The sequence below is a fragment of the Phascolarctos cinereus genome, unplaced genomic scaffold (assembly GCF_003287225.1).
Source record: "Phascolarctos cinereus isolate Bilbo 61053 unplaced genomic scaffold, phaCin_HiC Scaffold_4;HRSCAF=312, whole genome shotgun sequence".
Lineage (NCBI taxonomy): Eukaryota > Metazoa > Chordata > Mammalia > Diprotodontia > Phascolarctidae > Phascolarctos > Phascolarctos cinereus.
The window spans coordinates 666,282,364-666,305,067 of record NW_027555847.1 but is presented as its reverse complement, the minus strand read 5'-3'; the positions used below and the strand labels follow the sequence as shown (position 1 = coordinate 666,305,067).

The following is a 22,704-nucleotide window of genomic DNA, read 5'->3' as shown; positions in this document are numbered from 1 at the left end:
GTTCCATCCCTATAGACAGAAGTAGAGATTTGCAACTCACCCACCCTGCCAGCTCCTTTCCTTTGCCAGCAGAGAGAAACCACAATTAAGTGAACTCTGGGAAGTCAGGGGTTAAAATCAGGTGCTTCAAAGTGAAAGCAATTGTGAAAAAGCAGCCCCTCCCTCCCCAGCTAACTCACACGCCCCCACTGCCACTCCTCTGGAGCGGATTCTGCCTAGACCTGATCCATCTTGGTGAAGGAGACGCAGCAGGGAAGTGCAGCAGCTGGGAGCCTCCTGGTTTCTCACTCCCCCTACCCGCTCAGGCACAGTCCCCCTCCTGCCTGCCCAGACGAAATCTCTCCAAACAGGTAAGAACTTTTTCCCAGCACTTCCACCCTCCAAATACATTCTAAGGCGCGCGCATACCACTCCCTCCCCACAAACACACGCATGCCTTTCCTCCCATCTTTATCTTGCCCCCCAGTCCCACTCCAAGTTTGTGGGAGATGGTCCCTGCCTGAGACGGAAGTTCTGCATTCCGCCCTCCTCACAGGCACACACACTAACTCTGTCGACCCTAGTCCTTCCCAGTCCTCCAACCCCCTCTCCCAAAGAGGAAAAGGAGACTCCTGCCCGGCATCTGACATGGTTTTGTAAGGGGGCAACCTGCCGGGGAGCTCGGGACTAGAGAACCAGAATCTTCACCTCCTCCATGCTGCTGGTTGCTAGTTGACATCTTGGAAGGGTTCCAGGTGGGCAATGGGGAATGGCTACTGGACCTAGCAAAGGGTGAAGGGAGGCTGACCCTATCTCCTGGAATCTTCCTAGCAACTCTGGCTCCAAACAGAGTTACTTGGCTCCAAGGGGAGAGGGAGGGCAGGATCGAGGTAACAAGGGGAGTGAAGGATGCACAGGATTTCTCCCCTCCAATACCACCCTGAAAAGTGACCTAGATTAGGAATATGATAGTTGGAGAGTCGGGAGCAGGCATGAGAGGTGGAGATTGGTGGAGCGTCACTGTTGGGGTGACCTTTTCTGTCTCAATTTCTGTATAGAAAATACCCTTATTTGGCTGGAAAGCAAGATGAAGGATACTCTGCTCTTTGCCCTAAAGGAACTAGGATTGATGGGGAACCCTATCTCTCAACCCCCAAGGTGGAGGACACTAGGTCCTCTGGTGGGGAGCCCCAAACTAGTGCTGGGAAGGAGCCAGGCGGTCTGGATTGATATCCAATCTGGCCCCTGCCTCAACTGTCAGGAGAATAGTTCAGACAAAGCAAGCTCTTGGGGTAGCTCCCTTGGGGAGAAGCAGCTGATTTCAATCACAAGCTGGCTTTGTGAGGTGCAACCTGACCACAGTCACCGCCAAAGCCATGGTCAACAGAGACCTGCACTAGCCCTCAGAGGAGGCAGCACCAAGGAGGCTCAGGAAGGCACCTCCTTTCTGTTCTAAGGTGACTGGAGTCCAGGGGCCAGTATTAGGGACACAAGTCTAGGGATGAGGACTTAGTCAAGGCCTAGCTCTGCCCAGGACCAGGGATGGGAAAATGGAGACTCAGGCTTTCCTCTGGGCAGAGGTTCGCCCAGGTTAGCCTCTACCTCTATATCAGGATCTGGTGGGATGTGGGACCTTAGAGCTGCCAGAAATCATCCCTGTGACCCATCTAGAGACCTAGCTCAGCTCCCAGGCTTAACCGTCTCTGAGGGAATGCTGTTTCCTAGGCCTCTTGCTCTGAGATGAGGCCTTATTCTCCTCTTTCCAGTCCTGGGTTCCAAGCTCTCATTTGGGAGATCTTTCCTTGCCCTTCTTCCTTTTCCTCTTCCTATTCTCAGAATGCAGAGTGCCCATGGGTCTGAACACCATTCCTCAGGGTCTCTTTCGACAGTAGGCACAAGTCTGAACCCCCTTCCCAGTGGATTTTCCCCTCTTGTCCCAGTGCCAGAGTCTTCTCTTCTTCCCCTCCTTGGGCTTAATACCAACCGTCCCTCACCTCCTTGTAGGGTTTCCTAATTTCTAAAGCACCTTCCCATCCATTCTTTTATTTCATCCTAAGATAGCCCTAGGAGGTAACTAGAGTTAGGAATATCACCCCTATTTTACAAAGGAAAGAAACTGAGGCCCAGAGGACAATCACAGGATCATAGGATTTCACAGCCAAAAGGAACCTTAGAGATCATCTAATCCAACCCTTTCAATTTTATAGATGTGGGAACTGAGTCTCAGAGAAGTAAAATAACTTGTCTGTGGTTAGGGCCAGAACCCAAGCCTCTTCACTCCAAGGCCAGAACTATCAGTTAGATTAGATGGCTCCGGAGGCCTTTTCCAGCCCTCCAATTTGGTGATTCTATCAGATCACAGAGAAACACAGAATCTCAGAGGTGAAAGGGGCTGATTACAGAGTTTATCTAATCCAACCTGAGAGGGAATCTACTCATTGATTCACTTGGGCTCATCTCCAACCGCAAGAGGTAAGGGGGGAAAAAGGAAGAGAAAGAGGGTCCTCAGTGAGGGAACTTGATAGTAAAGTGATGGGGGGGGGAAGGATGGAGAAGAGAGCTTTCTTTTGCTGGACATTAAACATGGCTCTAGAGACATATTTAATCAAACAGCAAGACTGGCAATTCTCAAAATACAGAGCTATTAGTGACCAAATGGAGGAAGAGGTTTGTGAACTTGAATCTATGGGCTTTTTGGGGGGGGAGGGGCTGGTCCCCTAACCTTCTACCCATCCCCCACTTCCCAGTCCCATTTCCATAGCTTCTAAAATCCCTGCCGGACCAGTGTAGGTGACCTGCAGAGGGGAGTAGTGGCCTTGAGTACTTTCTGGTGGCAGGGGTGTGGGGGAAAGTCCATGGTGAGGGCTTTGATTCCAACTGTGTGTTTGGTTAGGGAGGAGCCAGACTTTGGAATGGGCCTGGCCTAACAACCCCTATGCTAGGGGACTGGACCTTTTTCTTGTTTCCAGGAGGAAGGCCATTGCAGCCTGGTGACTGAATCGTCTTGACTTCTGAAAAACCAATTGTAAATCAAATCAAAGGCGAGCTTGGGCCGTAGTCTTCCTATGGGGAAGCACCTGCTTGGGTCAGACTCCTGCTGGACTATAGTGCTCAGTTAATTGGGCTTAAAGTTAGAAGAAACCTCTGAGAGTTAGTCCAATACCCCTCTCTGGGACCAATGTGAGGGAAGGAACGAGTATTTATTAAGTACCTACTATGTGCTATTTATCAATATTATCCTATTTGATTCTCACAGCTCTGAGAGGTATTATTATTATCCCCATTTTACAGTTGAGGAAACTGAAGCAAACAGGGGTTAAGTGATTTGCCCAAGGTTACATAGCCAGTAAATGTTTGAGGCTGGATTTGAACTCAGTTCTTCCCAACTCCAGGCCCAGCACTCTATCCACTGCACCACTTAGCTACCAACATATCATAGAGAAGGAAACATTTCAGCTCAGCAGAAGAAAGAATGAGAGGTGGTATCTTAGGGTGGTTGGAAAACTGGCTTCACAGACAGAACCTGGATTCAAGCCCCATATCTGACCCAAATTGACTGTTTGACCCTGGGCAAATCACTTAAAATCTCAGTATGCCCAGGCAACTCTCTAAGACTAAGTTACTGAGGAGGTGCTGACCTGCATTGACAAAAGTTCTCACCTAGGAGTTCTCTGTACCGATAGAATCTAGTCCAGTCCCTGTCCAGACAGATAGAGATAGGGTATTTATTTAGTGTTTGCTATGTGCAGTGTGTGTGTGTGTGTGTGTGTGTGTGTGTGTGTGTGTGTGTGTACTTGAAGGATTTCTGTTTTCCTTGCTATGGGCATTCTCTCCACCAGTAGAGATGGCCTTAGCAATATCTTAGAAGATAGATAACTTCATGACCCAAGTTAATCACCTAGAAAGAACCACTTTGATGCTAAAATGCAAAACTCAGACAGACTGATCCTCAGACTACAGACACAGAGCCCATCCCCAGGCCAATACTCCAAGCTAGCAGTGGGGAACCTTTGGCCTTCAGGCCATATGTGGCCTTCTAGGCCAAAGGTTCCCCATCCCTGCTCCAAACCTCTTCAGCTTCCAATTAAAGCTGTCCAATAATGGAAGGGCTAACTCAACAGGTAGTGAATTCCTTACCACTAGAAGTGTTCAAGCAGAGACCTAAGAAGATCCTTTGGGGAGAGGGGGCCTATATGACTTTTGACAGCCCTTCCAACTTTGGGCTTTTCTTATTCTGGCCTCTGTAAAAGGTATATGGCCTGGAGAACATGTAGGGCCAAGATAATTACTGGGGCATTTTTCCTCATTCATGAAGTACAGTGGTACAGTGAAAAGAAGATTCAATTTAGAGTCAGAAGACCCAGGTTCACATGTTGAGCTCTGCCACTGGGCCTCAGTTTCTCCATCTGTAATGTGAAGAGGTTAGATCAGTTGATCTCTAAAGTCCTTCCAAACTCTAAATCTGATGATCCTACGGCCAGCTCCAGAACTCTGGAGGCCTGCTAGCCCTAATGCCCAACCTCTCAGACTCATTCTTGGGTTCCTGGATTCCTGTCAAACTTGTTTGGTTGTGAGATAAGAGCTAGAGAGCCCGCCCTGAGGAGGCAGTCCTGGCCTGGCAGTTCCTGGGTCAACTAGAAAGTAAATAAACCTTTTGCTTAACTTCCTCCTCTGGCTCTTGCCTCCCATGGCCCTCAGAACCAATAACCCCTGGGGGTAGGAAGCCTTTTGGATTCCAGCCCCTGGCTCTCGCTGATGCCTGCTTTCCCCCAAAAGGACCCACTCCTGCAGGCAGGCCAGCCCTGCCCTCTGCTGGCCATATAGTCTAATCTATGCAGGCAACTTTTCCTAGCCCTAACTCCATCCTCCTCTGACCAGGAAATCCCCCAGTCAGGCTCAGAGTCAACATAGTATAATAGGAACAAGAAGAAAGAGGAGGGATAGAGCCCTAGCTCTCCAGCTAAGGAGTGGTTTGGGCAAGTCATATCCCATTTCTGGGCCTCTGTTTCCTCTCTAAAATGGGGGGGGGGGTCTTCTGGAATACCATCACACCATAATTAAGAATGATGCATATCATTGTTGCTTATAATTGCTCCTGTCTCTAAAACACGTGAAAGTTTGTTTATAACAAACTTTCCCTACAACAGTCAGTCAACAAACATTTATTACCTACCCAGTATGAGCTGGCACTATGCTAAACATTGGCAGATACACAGGAGGGGAAAAGGCCCATCCCTGCCCTCAAGGAGCTCACAATCCTGTGGGAGAGGAAGCACGAGTCTTTTCTTTGGACCAGAGCTAGATTTCTTTGGTAGAAAGAAATTCCCAATGAGAAAATTCCCTCTGCCTACATAGAGCTACACCTGCTTACCCACAGCTAATTGACTGAGAGACTTGCCTAAGAGGCTGAGATGTTATTAAATGACAATGCCCAGAGTGACAAACATAGGGTGTGTCAGTGGGGATTTAAATCCAGGTCTTCCTAACTCCGTGGCCTGCCACCTCCTGGGCCAAGCCGCTTCCCCTAGTACAAGTACCATTGCCCCTATTTTACAGATGAGGAAACTGAGGTTCAGCGATGGACAGTGAACTGATCAGTCACCTTGGTAGTAGAGCATTGCGAGGCAATCATAATGGAGCCAAAAAGGCGCTGGTCTTGGAACAGGGTTCAACTCCTGGCCATCATGAACTGACTGCATGACCTTTGACAAATCTTTTACCCTCTGTGGGCCTCCACTTTTACATCTATAAAATGGGGGGAATTTCTTCCTTTCTGGGCTTCAGTTTTCACATCTATAAGTTGGAGGAAATTTCCTTGAGTATTATTGTTAGGAAAACACAGGAAATTGTTAAAGCAATATGGGACTCTTTTCATTTTTTTATTAAGTGGCTCCCATACAGCGGCTAAAGCTCAGAGAAGGGAATGGAGCAGTCAAGGAGGGCTTTCTGGGGCCAATATGGAGACACAGGGTGAGTGGAATTTCATAGGACTACAGATTTCTGGAGAGCATCTAGTCCAATGCCTTCAAAACTGAGGCCTTCAAAGGGAAGAGTAATTGAGCCAAACCAGTGACCTAATTAGTAATAGCAAAATTAGTAAGAATGCAAGATCAAATTTTTTTCCCTTTTACACTTTTCCCACTAACTTTTTCTAAGCATAGATTGATTCCCACATTAGTGAACCCTAGGGGGTATTGTTGGGAGGTGGGGAAGGGTCAGAGGCCCTAACCTATTTGCCCCAATGTTTCCTCTCAGCCATACTCCTTCCTCCCTTCTTCCTTTCAGCCTAGGCCTTCCAAACAGCTGCCCTCCTTTCCCTCTTCCCTCTTCCTCTGCCTCTCTAAGGCTGGCTTTGTCCCTTTCCTCCATACCTCTCTCCCTACTGCCCCCACCCATAAGAAGGTTTAGCCCAAGGAGCAGTTAGCTTTTTTGCCTCAGGACAGTAGGGAACTAGCCGGAATTGGGTTGGGCCAAAAGGTATTTACCTCAATCAGGAAAAAAAGGATATAGATACCTTTCTTCTGTTACTAAGCAAAGGGCTCACCCACATGTGGCCCGGAGATTATCCCCACCCCTGGTCTCATTCTTCAACAAAATCAAAACAAAAATCGGTAACATCTGAGATGATAGCTCTAGAGTGAAAAGTGACCTCAAAGGCAATCTAGTCCAAGCCCATCATTTTACTGTAGAGATGTGGAAATGGAGGCCCAATGACACTGAGTTGTCCCACATGACACTGTCAGTAAGGGTTAGTCAGTGCTGTGTGTCCTGAGGGTTTTCTGCCTTGATCAGATCATATCTGTAATATCATGCTTATTCCACTAAAAGGAAGAATTTCATAGGATCATATATTTAAACCTGAGAGATCTTAGAAACCATTTAATCCAACAACCTCATTTTACTGATGAGAAAACAAGCTCAGAGAGATTGTGACTTGCCCAAAGTCACAATATCAAAGGCTAGATCAGAAACAGGTCCATCTGACTCTAGTTCCAACATGGTGGCCCACTGCCTCCTAACCATTCAAGATGTCCAAAAGTGGAATTGGCCACCTAGAAAAATAACAAGTTCGTTGTCCCTCAAAGGGTTCGAGAGAAAGTTGGAGACTACCTATCCTAAATGTAATTGGGGGCAAGGGGAGTTCTGCTTCTACAATTCCTGCAAGCAAGCATTTAGAGGAGACTTGCTAGAGACAAATCAAATAGCCCCTGCACTCAAAGAGCTTACATTCTATCTGGCAAAATTATATGTAGGTGACAAAAGAATTTAAACTCAAAATATATACAAGTAATTTCAGGGAAGGGCAGCTAGGCAGCCCACTGGAAAGAGTACCAGACCTGAAGTCAGAAAGACTCGTCTTCATGAGTTTAAATCCAGCCTCAGACACTTACTAGCTGGGTGACCCTGGGCAATTCACTTAATTCTGTTTGCCTCAGTTTCCTCATCTATAAAATAACCTGGAGAAGGAAATGGCAAACCATGCCAGTATCTCTGCCAAGAAAATTCCAAATGGGGTTACAAAGAGTCAGACATTACTGAACCAAATGAACAGCAAAAATTTCTAGCAAAAGGGACCCAGGTCTAATATAAAGGCAAGTTTGTTAACAATAAAACAGGGATTTTGGGGGTCACAAAAGAATGGCAGAGTATCATGGGCCAGGGACATGAGAGGGATGGGGTTGTCATGGATGGGTATGAAGAGTAGAAAGGGGGGAGGTGGGGGGGGAGAGCAGAGCTTCAAAATTGCCCTTCTGAGAGGAGCCATTGAGCAGAAGACAGTAGCTATATGAGTTCTGCATGCTGATTGAATTATTAATCCTTAAGCAATAGGTGAGGCTGAACTAGATAGTCCTTGAGCTCCCTCCTACTTTGGTTTACCAAAGAAAAGAAGAGCAAGGGAAAAGAGGAAAGAGCTAGCTAGATTGTGTCCAGGAGACAGCTGGCCCAAAGACTTTGCCTCAAATATTAATTCAGCTCAGCCCTTCTGTCCTCACCCCAGTCCCTTTGTGCTGGGAAGACTAGAAAGTCCCTCCCCTCCTCCCACTACCAATCTGCTGGAGGAGCCAGGGCTCAGGTAAAACAGCTCAATTGGAATGTTCCAAGCCTTGTGATTAGTCAGCTCGCATTTATTAAGTGCCTACTGTGTGCCAGACACTGTGCTAAGTGCTAGGCATACAAAGAAAGACAAAAACAAACAAAACAAAATCAAAACAAAAAATACGAAGTCTCTGCTGTGAAGGAACTTGTTGTCTAATGGGGGCAGGGGGGCGTGGGACAACAACATGCGAACCACTATGTACAGACATATATGTGCACGATACATTGGGGAAATCTCAGAGGGAAGGCACTAAGATTCAAGCCTTCTTACAGAAGGTGGGATGTGAAGGAAGCCAGGGAAACCCACAGGAGGGACAACATTCCAGGCACGGGGAACAACCAGTAAAAAAGCTGAGTGGGGAGATGAGCGTCCTTTGTGAGGAAAGAGAACAGTGTCACTGAATTGCACCAAAAGTTGAGAGGAATAATGCTTAAGAAGACTGGAAAGGTAGGAAAGAGCCAGGGTGTGAAGGGCTTTCCAAGCCAAACAGAGAATTTTATATTTGATCCTGGAGGTAATAGGAAGCCAGCAGAGTTTGTTGAAAGGAGGAGAGGGGGTTGACTTGGTCAGACTTGGGTTTTGGGAAGACCAATTTGACAGAGGAATAGAGGATGGACCGGAGTGGGAAAGGACTTGAGGTAGGGAGACCAACCTGCCTGTTCAGGAAGTAATGAAAGAGAACAACCAGTTGGTATGGTGTTAAGAGGAAAAAGAGAAATTGACAGGGGGCCAGAGTGCCTTCTCAGAGTTGGAAAGGGCGTTAGGGGGCATGCAGTTTAACTACCACTACTCCCAAGCATGAATCCTCTCTATGGCATCTTCACAAGTGGTCATCTGGTTTTCATGTGAAGCTCTTCAGTGATAGGGAGCTCACTACACTCAAGGCAGCCCATTCCACTTTGGGATAGTTCTCATTGTTAGGAAGTTTTTCTTTACTATCAACCCAAAATCAGCACCCACACCACCACCCCCTCCCCTGTCCTAGTTCTGCCTTCTGAGACCTAGCAATGAGTAAAATCCCTCTTCCTGTAGAGGGCAGGACAGCATGGTATAAAGAAAGTGCACTAAACGTGAAACCTCATTTCAATCTTGGCTACTGTCACTAACTGCATTAACCTCCCTGTCAACTTCTCCATCTAAAATAGGAATAATAATACTTGAACTACCTATTTCCCTAGGTAGGTGAGAAGAAAGTTCTGTAGAAACATTCACAATGCTTTTTTTTTTTTTCAGCAAGCGCTTAAAGGCAATTTTGTTCCTGTTATTTTATTGATGCTTTTTTTTTTTTGGCTAGGTAGTGGGGTTAAGTGCCTTGCCCAGGGTCACACAGCTAGTAAGTATTATGTGTCTGAAGCCGGATTTGAACTCAGGTCCTCCTGAATCCAGGGCCGGAGCTCTATCCACTGTGCCACCTAGCTGCCCCTATTGATGCTTTTAAAAATATCGCTGCCTCATCCCAATAATTCCTCCCCCATCCCCAACAAGAGAGTTCTGTCTTGTAACAAAGAGATACAATTAACACCGACCTTATCTGTTGGGACTCCAATATGCCTTCTCCTCCAATTCCAGGTAAAGAAAAAGTATCAAAAAAAAAACCAAGCAACTAAGTTCTATATATTTGCTGATAGCTCACATTTCTTTTGAAAATTGTTTGTTCATATCCTTTGCCTACTTATCTACTGGGGAATGGTTCTCGGTCTTACCTATTTGTGACAATTCCTCATATATCTTGTAAATTAAACTTTTATCAGCCATGTTTGATGCAACAGGTTTTCCTGATCTCTGACTAATCTTTTACTCTACTTGTGTTTGTTTCATTTATGTAAAAAGCTTTTTAATTTTATACTATAGTAACAGCTAACATATAGCACTTATTATGTGCCAGGTAATATCCTAAGTGCTTTGCAATTTATCTCATTTAATCCTCACAACAACCCTGAGAAGTTGGTGCTGATGAGGTTTAGGGGTACAAGGACCCCAAAATGCCAAGGTACAGGGCAGAGCTGTCTGGGAAAAATTCAGGGACTCAAGCAGTCTTCCAGTCAAGTGGCAAAAGTATAAGATGCTGCCTAAACCAATTTTCTGCCAAACTGATTTCCAGGTTCCCCATTGGGTCTTGCCAAAATTCCCTTAGTAGATTGTATTCTTGGGTTTATTGGACATTGGGCCTCTATGTTCATTTCCTTCTAGATTTTGCTTCATCTAGTCTGTTCTCCTGATTCAGTTCAGCAAGCATCTATTAAATGTATTTTCTGTGCCAGGCACTCTACTGGACACTGAGGATAAAAAGAATTTTTTAAAGAGACTTTCGTTGCTTTCAAAGTACTTACTTTTTATTTTTAGGAGAAACAACAGGTACCTGGATAAATAAATATGTGAAATATATTTAAAGTGGTTTTTAGGGGAAGGGGAACAACTGGGTGGGGGAGATCAGGAAAGACTATCTGTGAAAAGTAGGCTTGAATTGAATCTCACAAGGGAGCCAGGAATTCCAAGAGGCCGGGGAACATAGAGCATTCTAGGCATGGGAAGTGTCCTATACAAAGACAGAGATGGAATGTTGTATACAGAGAACAGTAAATAGGTCAGTTTAATTGGATTGTAGAGTGTGTGAGGCATAGTAAAAATAAAATTAATCTAGAATAAGTTGCAGCTGGATTTTAAATGGAAATAAATTCCAGAGGAATATTTTATCCTAGAGACAATGTGTAGTTGTTCCATCATTTTTAGTTGTGTCTGACTTTTTGTGACCCCATTTGGGGTTTCCTTGGCAGAGATACTGGAGTGGTTTGTCATTTCCTTCTCCAGTTCATTTTACAGATTAAGAAACTGAGGCAAGTAGGGTTAAGCCCAGAGTCACATGGCTAGTTAAGTGTCTGAGACCAGATTTGAACTCAGGAAGACAAGTCCTGATTCTAAGCCTAGTGCTCTATCCACTGTACTACTCAGCTGCCCTGGGACAATTAACTCTTTTGTTTCTGGTAGTTTGCATTTATGATTTCTTGAAATATAGCTCTGAAAAACCAGGCTTTGTAAAGCTCATTGTAATTCAAATGGAGCTACTTGACTATGTCTTTAAACTCAAGTCACTCTCTCTTTCACTGATTGGCCAATGACACGTTCCAGCCCAAGCCTCACTAGCTCATTGTTCAGGTTTTGAAGGAATGGAATGGTCCAAGCAAGAAGCAATCCAAGTCTGTACAAGGGTGGTGACTGTGAGTAGAGGTGAATAGAGTGAGTAGAGGTAAGCAGAGAGCAAGATGAATGTGATTGATCTACTTTTCTATATTTTTAATCAGTATCAAATCATTTTGATGTCTACCACTTTGTACTAATATTTGAAGATATTAATCATGTCTTCCTAAATTTTTCTCAGTCAGCTCTGGCGAGTCTTCTAGGAAATAATATTGTTGGAAATAACAACCGCTTAGATTTGTATAGCCCTTCCACCAACATTATTTCATTTTTTTTTCTCAAAGCAGCCTTTCTGAGGGAGGTAATGCAACTATTATTATCTCCATTCTTTGAGGAAACAGAGCCTTACAGAGATCAGGTGATTTGCTAGAAAATAACAGAGCCATGACTCAAACAAGATCTTCTCAATCCAAATCCAGTTCTGGTGCCACTGTACCACCCTGAGGTGGCATGAGTGGCATAGCTAGCTCCATGGAGATCACGGTAACAGGAATTTGCCAAAGTAGAATTCTTTATACTTTCCCAAATCTCTTTCCCATTCATTCTGTTCTGTGATCTTCCAAATGCTTCCTGGGAAGACAGGGAAGTAAAACATCATTTCTGTCCTTCTACAAAAGAGGAAACCATATGATACTGTGGGAAAAGGTCTGGACGGACAGCCAGGAGATCTTGGTTCCATTCGTTCATTCCACAAGCATTTATTAAGCACAGTCACTGAGCTAGACCCTGGGAATACAAAGACAAAAATGAAATTGTCCCTGTCCTCAAGGAATTTACATTCTTTTGGCATGAAAAACAAATGCACAGTTGAGTAGAGACAAAATATTTGTGAAGTAATTGTGGGGGGTAGAGGGAGCCCTGGAGACTGGGGGGAACCAGGATAAACTTCATGTAGGAGGTGGCTCTTGGAGCTGAGCCTTGAAGGAAGCTGGGGATTCTGGGTGGATTTGAACAGAATGCAGTGCAGGGCTTTGCTCCCACCCCCCAGCCTTTGAGTCAGGGAACACCTGTGCAAAGCCACAGAGGGGAGGGGAGACATTATGGCAGACAGCAAGCTGGCTGGATTATCTGGAATATAGAACATCCAATATGGAATGCGGAACATCCAAAAGAGGAAGGTGTGCAGTAACCCAGAAAGGGGGGCTGGTGCCAGATGGTGAAGGGGCTTTAAATGCCAAACGGGTGAAGGAAGTCCCTCTAATAATTCAGGTCATCATTTTCTCTGCAGATAGTCTTAGGGAGTTTTCTAAAGTTTCCTATTTTTGCCTAAAGATAATAGCTGCTGGAGCAGGGAAGAGGCATGATCAGCCCTATACTTGAGAAATTTGGCAGCTAGCGGGGAGAGACTTGAGGCTGTGAGGCCAGTCAAAAGGCTATTTCTGTAATCCAGATGAAAGGTTATAAAATGAGGTTTTGAGATATTGTTGAAGTCGAATTGCAAAGATTTGGCTGTGGATTGGATATGAAGGGTAAGGGGGAAAAGGGGGGGAGAGTCAAGGATGATTCTGAAGTTGCAAGTTTGAACCAAAAAGATTGGAAATATGGGGGGGGGGGGCCCTTCACAGGATTAAGGAAGAGAAGAGTGGGGGAGGGGGAGTAGGAGAGAGGAGGGAAAAAAGATAATGCATTTTGGATAGTTTAAGCCAGCCTGGAAACCTGGGTTCAAGTCCCACTTCTGGCACATGCGAGTTGTGTGGTCCTGGGCAATTTGCTTATAATCTAGGAAACCGTCTAAGACTATCTGCAGAGAAAGTAATGACCTGAATTGTTAGAGGGGCTTTCTTCACTCACGATTTCTCCATACCAGTGAGATCACAGGTCCAGATGTGACATCTACTTGGGGATGTCCGTTAGACATTTGGTCCATTAGACATTAGAGCCTTGGGATGAAGCCATGGTGGAGGGAGAGAAGATCCAAGGGAGAGAGACATAGATGATACTAATGAGAGGGACAATGAGACAGCATAGCCAGACTGGTAAGAGTAAAAGCAAGAGAGAACAACAGTACCATGAAATCTCAGGGACAAGAGAGGATCCAGAAGGAGGGTTTAGTCAACAGCTACCTATCCTATTTCATGGAATAAAAGGATATGCAGTTTTAAAGAGAAATGAGGACAGAAAAGCTGTCCATATTTGACTTTATCTTAGGCTCTCTTTTCTTCTCACTCTGCCCCTTTTTTCTTGGTGACCTCATTAGTTCTATGGATTCAATTCTCATCTTTAAACCACCCTATATGTAAGGTACTGGCAGCCTCTCTGGGCTACCATTCTGAGCTGCTAATGTGTGTATGTATGTGATATGAACTCCAGCACAGAAAAACTGGGAAGAGTTTTGAGTGAATATACCTTCCATCCACCTGCAGTACATTTATATCCAGTCCTACTCTCTCTTCTGAGTTCCAGTTCATCACCAACTACTTACTGATTTTTTCCAACTAGTCATCCCATAGGCAGCTCAAACTCAACAAGACTAAAAATAAATCATTAGGTTTCTCCCAAAACCTACTCATCTTCTTAACTCCCTATTCCTGTTGTGAAGTTACTACCATCCTTCTAGTGAATCGTGTTCACAGTCTTAGGGTCATCTCTGACTCCACAGTCTTCTCATCCCCAGTGAGGCATTTCCATCCTGATTTCACATCTCTCCTATCTATTTCCTTATCTCCACTTATATGGCCCCATCTTTGTTCAGATACTCATTACCACTCACCTGGACCCCTTGCACCAAACATCCTCCTAATGGATTTCTCAGCCTCTAGTTTCTCTACTCTCTCCAATCCCTCCTCCAGCTGACAAAATGATTGTTACTAACACACTAATCTGACCATGTTACTTCCTACTCAATGGCTTCTGATGTCTTCTCTGGGAAAATATAATTTGGCTTCTAAAGCCCTTTCCCGCCTGGCTCCAGCCTACATTTCTAGGTTTATTATACATTTCTGCCTTTCACAAACTAAAGATTCCAGCCAAACTGAGCTTTTTGTTGTTTTCCATACCAGACATTTATTTTATTTACCTGAGAGACAGGGGAAAGAACACTGTTTTTAGAATCAGAGGACCTAGAGCCAAATCCCAGCTCTGCTATTCATTCACCTGTATGATCTCGGGCAAGTCATTTAACTTTTTATGCCTCAGTTGCCGCATCTGTATAATGACCTCTAAGGTCCTGCCCAGTTTTAAATGTATGATCCTATGATCCTATGATCCTTTCCACATCCCTTCCAGATAAGCTCATCACTTCTTTTTTTGTTTAAGTTTTTAAATTTATTTTAAACATAAATACAAAATCAGAAGGCAAAAAAAAACCATTGCCATGTACACAGCAGAACATAAGAGAGGATTCAACATAAAGCAATAAATTTCCACGTCAAGAAAACCCATATAATAAATACTACAGATTATTTTCAAAGCTATCCATCTTTTCTTTGCATTCCTTGTAGGTTTTCTTTTGTCCTCTGCTGTGTACTTTATTTTTCCCCCTTCCTCTCCCACTACCCCCCCCCAAGAAGGGTATACAATTAAGCATGGATATATAGATAGATAGATAGATAGAGATAGAGATAGAGATAGAGATAGAGATAGAGATAGAGATGTAGATATAGATATACACATACACATGTATACTCAAATGCATATATGTAAGACCATATTATGCTTTTTTCCACTTATCATCTGTTTCTCTGAAGGCAGATAGAATCTTCCCTCATAAGTTCAAGTCTTTTCCATATTTTTCTAAACAGACCAGCTCATCATTTCCTACACCACAACAATATTCCAATCCAATCACATTCTACCTGAGAGATTTGTCTATGAAAGTTTTTTTCCCCCAATTTTCTGCTTGGCTACATAGGTTTTATTTACACAGGAAAATTTTAATTTTTAAAATAATCAAAATTATACAATTTACACTTCAACACTGTTCTCATCTTATAATATGGTTTAAGGGAGTAGTTAGGTGGCACAGTGGATAGAGCACCAGCCCTGAAGTTAGGAGGACCTAAGTTCAAATCTGGCCTCGGACAAAACACTTGACACTTACTAGCTGTGTGACCCTGGGCAAGTCACTTAATCCCAATTGCCTAAAAATAAACAAATAAAATAATATGGTTTAAGGTCTGATACTCTTGAATCTAGTCCTTTCAAATCTTTTTTCTCTGGTTTCCTTGAAGTTCTTCACCCTCTAATCTTCCAAATAAACCCTGTTATTATTTTTTCTGACTTAGTAAGATAATTTTTTTTGTTTTTTTAGTAATTTAATCAGGATGGCATTATATAAATAGATTAGTTAGGTAACATAATAAATTCTACTTCTGACCTTTATTTTATGTTTCTACATATCTGTCCTTTTTATAGCATTTCCTGAAAGCAACATATTGTTGAATTCAAATTTTAATCTGCTATCAGTTTCTATTTTATGGGTAAATTCATCCCATTCACATTTTAAGCTATAATTACTTGTATATTTTCCTCCCTGTTTTCCTCACTATCCTTTTCTCCCTATTCCTATTCCTCCTCATATGTTTGCTTTGCTTCTTTTTTTTAATATACTTTTTTGGGGAGGAGGGGGGAGGCAATTGGGTTAAGTGACTTGCCCAGAGTCACACAAGCTAGTGAGTGTTATGTATCTGAGGCCAAATTTGAACTCAGGTCCTCCTGACTCCAGGGTTAGTGCTCTATCCACTGCACCACCTAGCTGCCCCCTGCTTTACTTCTATCCACTACCTTGCCCTCCTATTCCTTAGCCTAACTGCCCTCCAAGAATTCCTCCCTTATCCTCTCCCTATACCATATCCCCTTACACTCTTATTTCTTTCGGAAATTAGGAGATTTTCGCACCTTTCTAGATATATATCTTGTTCCCTCTTTATTCCATTCCCATTAATCCATATACCTTTCTATATTCCCCCCTTATCTTATTCCCTATCCCTTTCTTATCCTCTCCCCTCTCCCTAACCCCTTACCCTCATTTCTTCCTGAATTTAGAAGACATTTATACCCTTCTAGATATATATGTAGTGTTCCCTCTCTAACCTATTTCCCGATGAGAGTAGGTTTCCAGAACTACCAGCCCTCCTCCCCCATCAAATTCGCCTGTATCAGTTCTTCCTCATCTATATGAGATAATCACTCTTTTTACCTTTTCCTACACCTTTTTGCTTTTTAGAGCCACATCGCACTCAGCTCTACCCTGCCTTTCTTTTGAACTACCCACTTACTAATGACAATCTTAGATATATGATTTATATTTCCATGTATAAAAAGTAAACAATTTGTCTTTTATTAGTCTTTGACATTTACCTTACATTTCTCTTGGATCTTGTATGTCACATTTTCTATTAAGTTCTGATCTTTTTGCAACAAAATCCTGAAATCGGTCAATTCATTGAATGTGCTTTTTTGTTGTTGTTGTTCAGGAAACTTGGCTGGGTATGAAATTTTTGGCAGCAACTCCAGTTCTTTTGCTCTTCAGTATACAGTGTTCCAAGACCTGCAGTTTTTTAGTGTAGCTGCTGCTAGGTCTTGTGTAATTCTAATTATGGCTCCACCATATTTGAATTGTTCTTGTTTTTTTTCTTATTGCCCATAATATTTTCTCCTTCACCTGGGCTTTTGGAATTTGGCTATGCTATTCCTGTAGGTTTTCCTCCTAAGATCTCTTTCAGGCAGTGATCAGTGGATTTTTCTATCTCTGTTTTAACCTCTTGTTCTAACACTTAAGACAATTTTCTTTACTTCTTGTATTATTGTATCAAAATTCTTTTCTTGATAGTACCTTTCAGGTAGTCCAATTATTCTTATGTTTTCTCTTTTTGATCTGGTCTCCAGATCAGTTGTTTTTCTTATAAGATGTTTCACATTCTCTTCAATTTTTTCATTCTTTATATTTTGTTTTATTATTTCTTGGTCTGTTATAACTTCACCGGCTTCCCCTTGCCCAATTCTAATTTTCAAGGAATCGTTTTCTTCCTTAAGATTCTGGATCTCCTTTTCCAGTTGCTTGACCTTCTTTTCACTATCTTCTTGTTTTTCTTGGATTGTTCTTACTTTTAAATTTTTTTCCTCAATCTCTCTTATTTGATTTTTGAAGTCTTTTTTGAGTTCTTCTATGAATTCTTTTTGCGCAGGTGACCATTTGACGTTACTTTTTGGGGTAGGAGAGGCTTTTTTAATTTTTTTAGCAGCTTGTTATTGTAATCACCTCTTATCCTGGGGCGTGGGAGATGGTGCCTCTGGCCTCGGGTTCTTCTTACTGTTATATTTTGAGCTTTGTCCTGGGCCCAACCCCTGCACTCCTTTCCCCCACCAAGCCACAGGAGGCTCCTTGACACAACTATGCAGGAATGTTCTTGCTCCCTGAGAACCCTCCAGTAGCTATAACCTTCAGTTCTCCCCTCTGGTCTGGAACTGAGACCAAGAACTCAGCTCTCCTATAAGTGCCTACAGCCAGCAGCATCCCGCCCTGCTGCTTCTGCAGCAGAGTCCTGGGGCAGAGTCCAAGGTTCCAACTGATAGCTGAGGGAATGGTAGGGTCTTGTGAAGGTTTTTACTGATTGCTAAGCCTTGGATGGGACCCAAAGATAGGGAGAAATTGCGGATTTGATAGAGAGGGATGACTGAAAGAACAATCTGCAGAAAAGAAAGAGATCACAAGTACTTGGAGGGGGTGGGATTGGTCTCAACCACCTAGGTATTAGTAAAGTAGAGAAGAACTGAGTCAGGGATAATGTCCAGGGATTTTAAAATGAAGAAAAGGGAAATTGAGAGTTCAAGGATAATGGCCTTGAGTTTCTCGGTAAAGAATAAGGTGAGGTCCTTAGCTGAGAGCTTGAAGAGTTGGCATCCTCCAGCTGAATTAAGTTGCACAGGAATAGGAACCCAGAAAGTGGGTGGTGGAGAAAATACTGAATTGGGTTTCTCAATGATCCCGTGATCTCCTACATGTCAAATCCAATGGCCTTTTCTCAATTCTCATTCTCCTTGACCTCTCTGCAGCCTTTGACATCGTGGAATCACACTCTTTTCCTTGATACTTTCTTCTCTCTAGGTTTTCAGGGCACCACTCTTTCCTGATTCTGCTACCTCTCAGACCACCTCTCAGTCTCTTTTGCTGGATCCTTATCCCGGTCTCACCCATTAATCCCAAGTGGTCCACTGAGTTTTATCCTGGACCCTCTTCTATTCTCCTTTTCCACTACTTCACTTGGTGATCTCATCAGGCCCCATGGACTTAACGGCTCTCTCTGTGCTGATGATTCTCAAATCTACCTACCTTGCCCTAACCTCTCTACTGATCCCCAATCTCGTATCTCCAACTGTCGTTCAAGATATCTTGAACTGAATGTCCAGAAGACATCTTACACTCAGTATGTCCAAAACTAAACTCATTATCTTTCCCCTTTAGTCCCTCCCTCCTCCAAACTTCCCTATTACTGCCAAAGGTACCACCATCCTCCCAATCCTAGATTTATCTACTTTAGGTGTTTCCCTAGGTGTCATCTCTAGCTGTCCCTACTCATTGGATCTGTTGCCAAGACCGGTCAATTTCACCTTTGCAATACCCCCTTCTCTCCTCTGATAGTGATATCACCTCATGCGTGGACTATTGCAGTGACCTGCTGGTGGACCTGCTTGCCACAAATCTCTCCCCACTCCAATCCATCCTCTATTGAGCTGACAAGTGATTTTCCTAAAGAGGTCTGATCATGTCACACCACACATGCATGCACACACACACACACACACACACACACACACACACACACACAATGAATTCCCATGCCTCTCTATCATCTCTAGGATCAAATACAAAATCCTGTTTGATAATCCTCTGTTTGTAACCTAGCTCTTCTCTGCCTTTCCAGTCTCTTGCAGCTTACTCTGCTGCACATACTCTTCAGTCCAGTGACATTGGCCTCTTTGCTGTTCCCTGGTACAAGACACTCCAACTCTACCTTTGCATTGGCTGTCCCCCATGCCTGGAATACTCTTCTTCCTTATCTTCACCTCCTGACTTCCAGTCTCAACTAGAATCCCAACTTCTGCAGGAAGTCTTTCCCAACCCTTCTTAATTCTAAGTGCCTTACTTCTATTCATTCTTACACAGATACAGACACACACACACACACACACACATCTTGTTTGTACATATTTGTTTGCTTGTTGTCTCCCTCATTAGATTGTAAGCTCCTTGAGGGCAGGGATTGTCTTTCTCCTCTTTTTGTATCCCCAGAACTTAACACATGTCTGCCACATAGTAAGTGCTTAATAAATGTTTATTGACTGACTGTCAAGGCATGAGGAATCATAGGACGGACAGGCAAAGGGTCTATAAGAAGACAACTGTGTGGAGTTGAATTGGTTAACTGTGGAACCAAGATGGGAAAGGAAAGTAAGTGAATTCAGAAGAGAGATAATGACCTGACACAATACTGAGAAATAGGAGGTCACAAAAGTAGAGTTAGAAGGGGTAATATTATCCCCATTTTACAGATGAGGAACTGAAGCATAGGTTAATTGTGAAGCAGAAGATTACACAGTAAGTGCCTGAGGCTGGATTTGAACTCTGGTGTTCCTGACTCCTGGCCCAGACCTCAAAACCCTCACTTCTGACACATAGCAGGCTTCTGTCTCTTTGAATCCTTAGCACAGTTCTAAGCTCTGCTCCAATGCCACTTCTTTGCAGATTTAACCCTTGGTACTAGAGCCACACCCTGCTTATCATGGAGCTTTTTTATTTACTTATTCTTGTATGAGTTGCACAGGCCACTCCTCCCTCCCTACTCCCCAAGAATGTAAACTCCTTTGGGGCAGGCAGGAACTGTTATCTTTTTTGGGCTAGGTGGCAAGGTGGATAGAGCACCAGGCTTGGAGTCTGGAAGATTTGAGTTCAAATTTGACCAAAGACACTTACTAGCTGTATGACCCTAGGCAAGTCACTTAATGCCTGTTTGCTTCAGTTCCTCATCTGTACATTGGAGAAGGAAATGGCAAGCCACCTTTGCCAAGAAAATCCCCAATGAGGTTATAGAGAGCCCGACACTACTGGACAAGAAAGATGAAAAAATACCTGTTGATTGGACTAAGCCTCTTGTAGTCCTGGAGAGCAAGAGCTCTTTCAGTTGAGTGCTGTTAGAAAGCAGAATGCAAAGAGTTGAGAAATGAGTGAAAGTGGGAGTGGGGAGATAAGAGGGCCAAGTGAACGTTTTTTAAGGAGGTTTTCGAGAAGCACAGAAGGGGTAAGGTTGGCTCGTTGAACCAACTTAGGTCCCCATTTGTAAAAATGAAAGGGTTGATTTTAGGTTGTCCCTAGCCATTCAAAGCCTAGACTGGGCAAGGGACTTGCACAAGGTCACACATCCAGTCGCTGACAGAGCCAAGGGAAACTCCGCATCGTGACTCCCAGCCTCCAGTGACCATCCGATTAGCTTTTTCCGGGAAACCCCTAAAGGTAATCCACCCACTCTCCGTTCCCGACCGAGCATCAGACAAAGAAAGACCCATTCCCCTAAGTTCTGGTCTCACCTCGGAGCCAGGGTGACTCAGGTGACCTGACTAGTGGGAGACTATCCCCAAATGGGCTGAATCAGTCCCAGGTGGGTCCAGCGGTTAGCCCTGCAGTCACTCCTTCTCCAGGCTTGTCTACTCCACCCCCTCCCCTGGCCCTGGGCCAGTAGCAAAGGGAAAACCTGGCCTGGAATTTCCATCCGCCTGGTGTACAGGTGCCAAACTTAGGGCCGGCCCTGGGGCTGGGGAAGGGCCCTGGCCATCTTGAAGGCGTGTCCCTGGCTCCTACGGGGGCGGGGCAAGGTAGCCCGGGCAGGGGCGGAGGAGGAGGAAGACGAGCAGGTGTAGCTGAGACTGAAACGGACAGGGACGAGAATTTTGGGTCCTCGCGCCTAGTTTCCTTCTCTGGACCCCCGTCCTCCCCCCAGTATCGCAGTGTTAACAGCTTCCTGGGGTCCCAAAGGAAATCCTCTAGTGCTTCTAGCCACCCACCATGCTGGGGATCTGAAGGACCTCCTGGGTGGATGATGGCGGTGAGATTTCAGGTGAGTGCCTGGCCAGATAAGAAAAAGGAGTTGAGCCCCTAGGGCATTGGAGACGGATGGAGGGGTGAATAATCTGACCTCTTTGTAGCTATTTAGCCAGGGGAAATCTCTTGGGGCATTCCTTTCTCCCCCAAGTACACACCCACAAAGACCCTTAGTAACTAGAATTCCAAAGTATTAGAGCGGAAAAAGACTGAAATCATTTCATTAGTCCAGGCCCGTTTTACAGCTAGGGAAACTGAGTCCAAAAGGGAAAAAGGAAATTACCTGAGGACACAATTATGGTTAAAATGGTGAATATACTTCAGAGCTCCCAGTTCCTCCTTTCTTGGCTCTTTCCCCAACCCAGTCCCCTCCTTTTCAGAGCTTCCCTTTACCCCCCAAAAAGCCTTTCCTAGGGCTAGTCACTCCCTAGAGCCTCAGTTTCCTCATTTGTAAAATGAAGAGGTTGAGCTCTCCCAGGTCCCTCTCACCTCTAAATCCTAAAATCAATCCCGGGTTCGGTCGAACCTGTAGTAAGGAAGGGTTCCAAATTTTGTTGTCCCGCCCCCTTCTACCTTCCAGCTTTTTCCCCTCCTGGGCAGCTGCATTCTAAACCTGAATTTCAATAAGGATGGTGGGAGGGAAGGAGGAAGAGGAAAAGGCTGTGGGGCTGGGGCGTCCGGAATGTTCTAGACTTCCAGGAATACCCAAGAAAGAAAACTAAAGGAAAGAGCCCCCAGACGGACAGTCGGGAGTCCTGAGGCCCAGAGTAGACGGCATATTCGTTATATTACCTTGAGCAAGTCACATCCTCCCTAAGACAGTAACAAGTTCTGCAGGGCTTTTACATTCCTAGTCACATTACCCTTTCGCTGGGCGGTTATAAAGAAATCTCTGTTGGAATGTGAGTAATTTTATTATCCCTGATTATGAGGAAATTCAGACTTAGAGAGAAGTGATTTTTTAAAAAATAGACTTTTATTGTTATCCTTTGTTCTTACCTCTTCCTCCTTTCCCCAGTGTCCCTCCCCCTCCCAGCGAGCTATCCCTTTTTAAAAAAAAAAAATTGTGCGGAAGAGAAAAACAGCAAAACCAACACGCTGAAAAATTCTAACATGCAATGTTCCTCCCATGGACCCCTACCTCTGCGAAACTCTTTTCACACTTCTTCTTTGGGGTTAAGCTTATTTTGTGTTAGTGATTCCTTCCATTTACATTGTTGTCCTCATTGTGTAAAGTCGCTCATGTTTTCCCGACTCTGCTTACTTCGCTTTGTATCAGTTCATATAAATATTTTCATTGTTTCTCTTTATTCGTCATGTTCATCATTTCTTACAGTCCAGTAATATTCCATGACATACATGTACCACCAATTTGTTTTACCAATCCCGGGTCCATTTG

The 22,704-nt window shown here is 44.1% G+C and overlaps 1 protein-coding gene across 2 annotated transcripts in view; it reads left to right on the top strand.

Moving 5' to 3' along the window:
• The first annotated feature begins 201 nt into the window (after positions 1-201).
• TJP3 (tight junction protein 3) overlaps positions 202-22,704 on the top strand; it is a 50,243-nt gene continuing 27,740 nt past the window's right edge. The window contains exon 1 of one of the 2 annotated variants that reach the window (XM_020971308.2): positions 202-350. Coding sequence is in view for 1 of the 2 variants with exons in the window: in XM_020971306.2 (XP_020826965.1) it covers positions 21,301-21,321 (21 nt within the window). In the remaining variant the exon portion in view is untranslated. Of the gene's footprint in view, positions 351-21,085; positions 21,322-22,704 lie in introns of those variants that run through there. The other variant, XM_020971306.2, reaches the window with a different exon arrangement.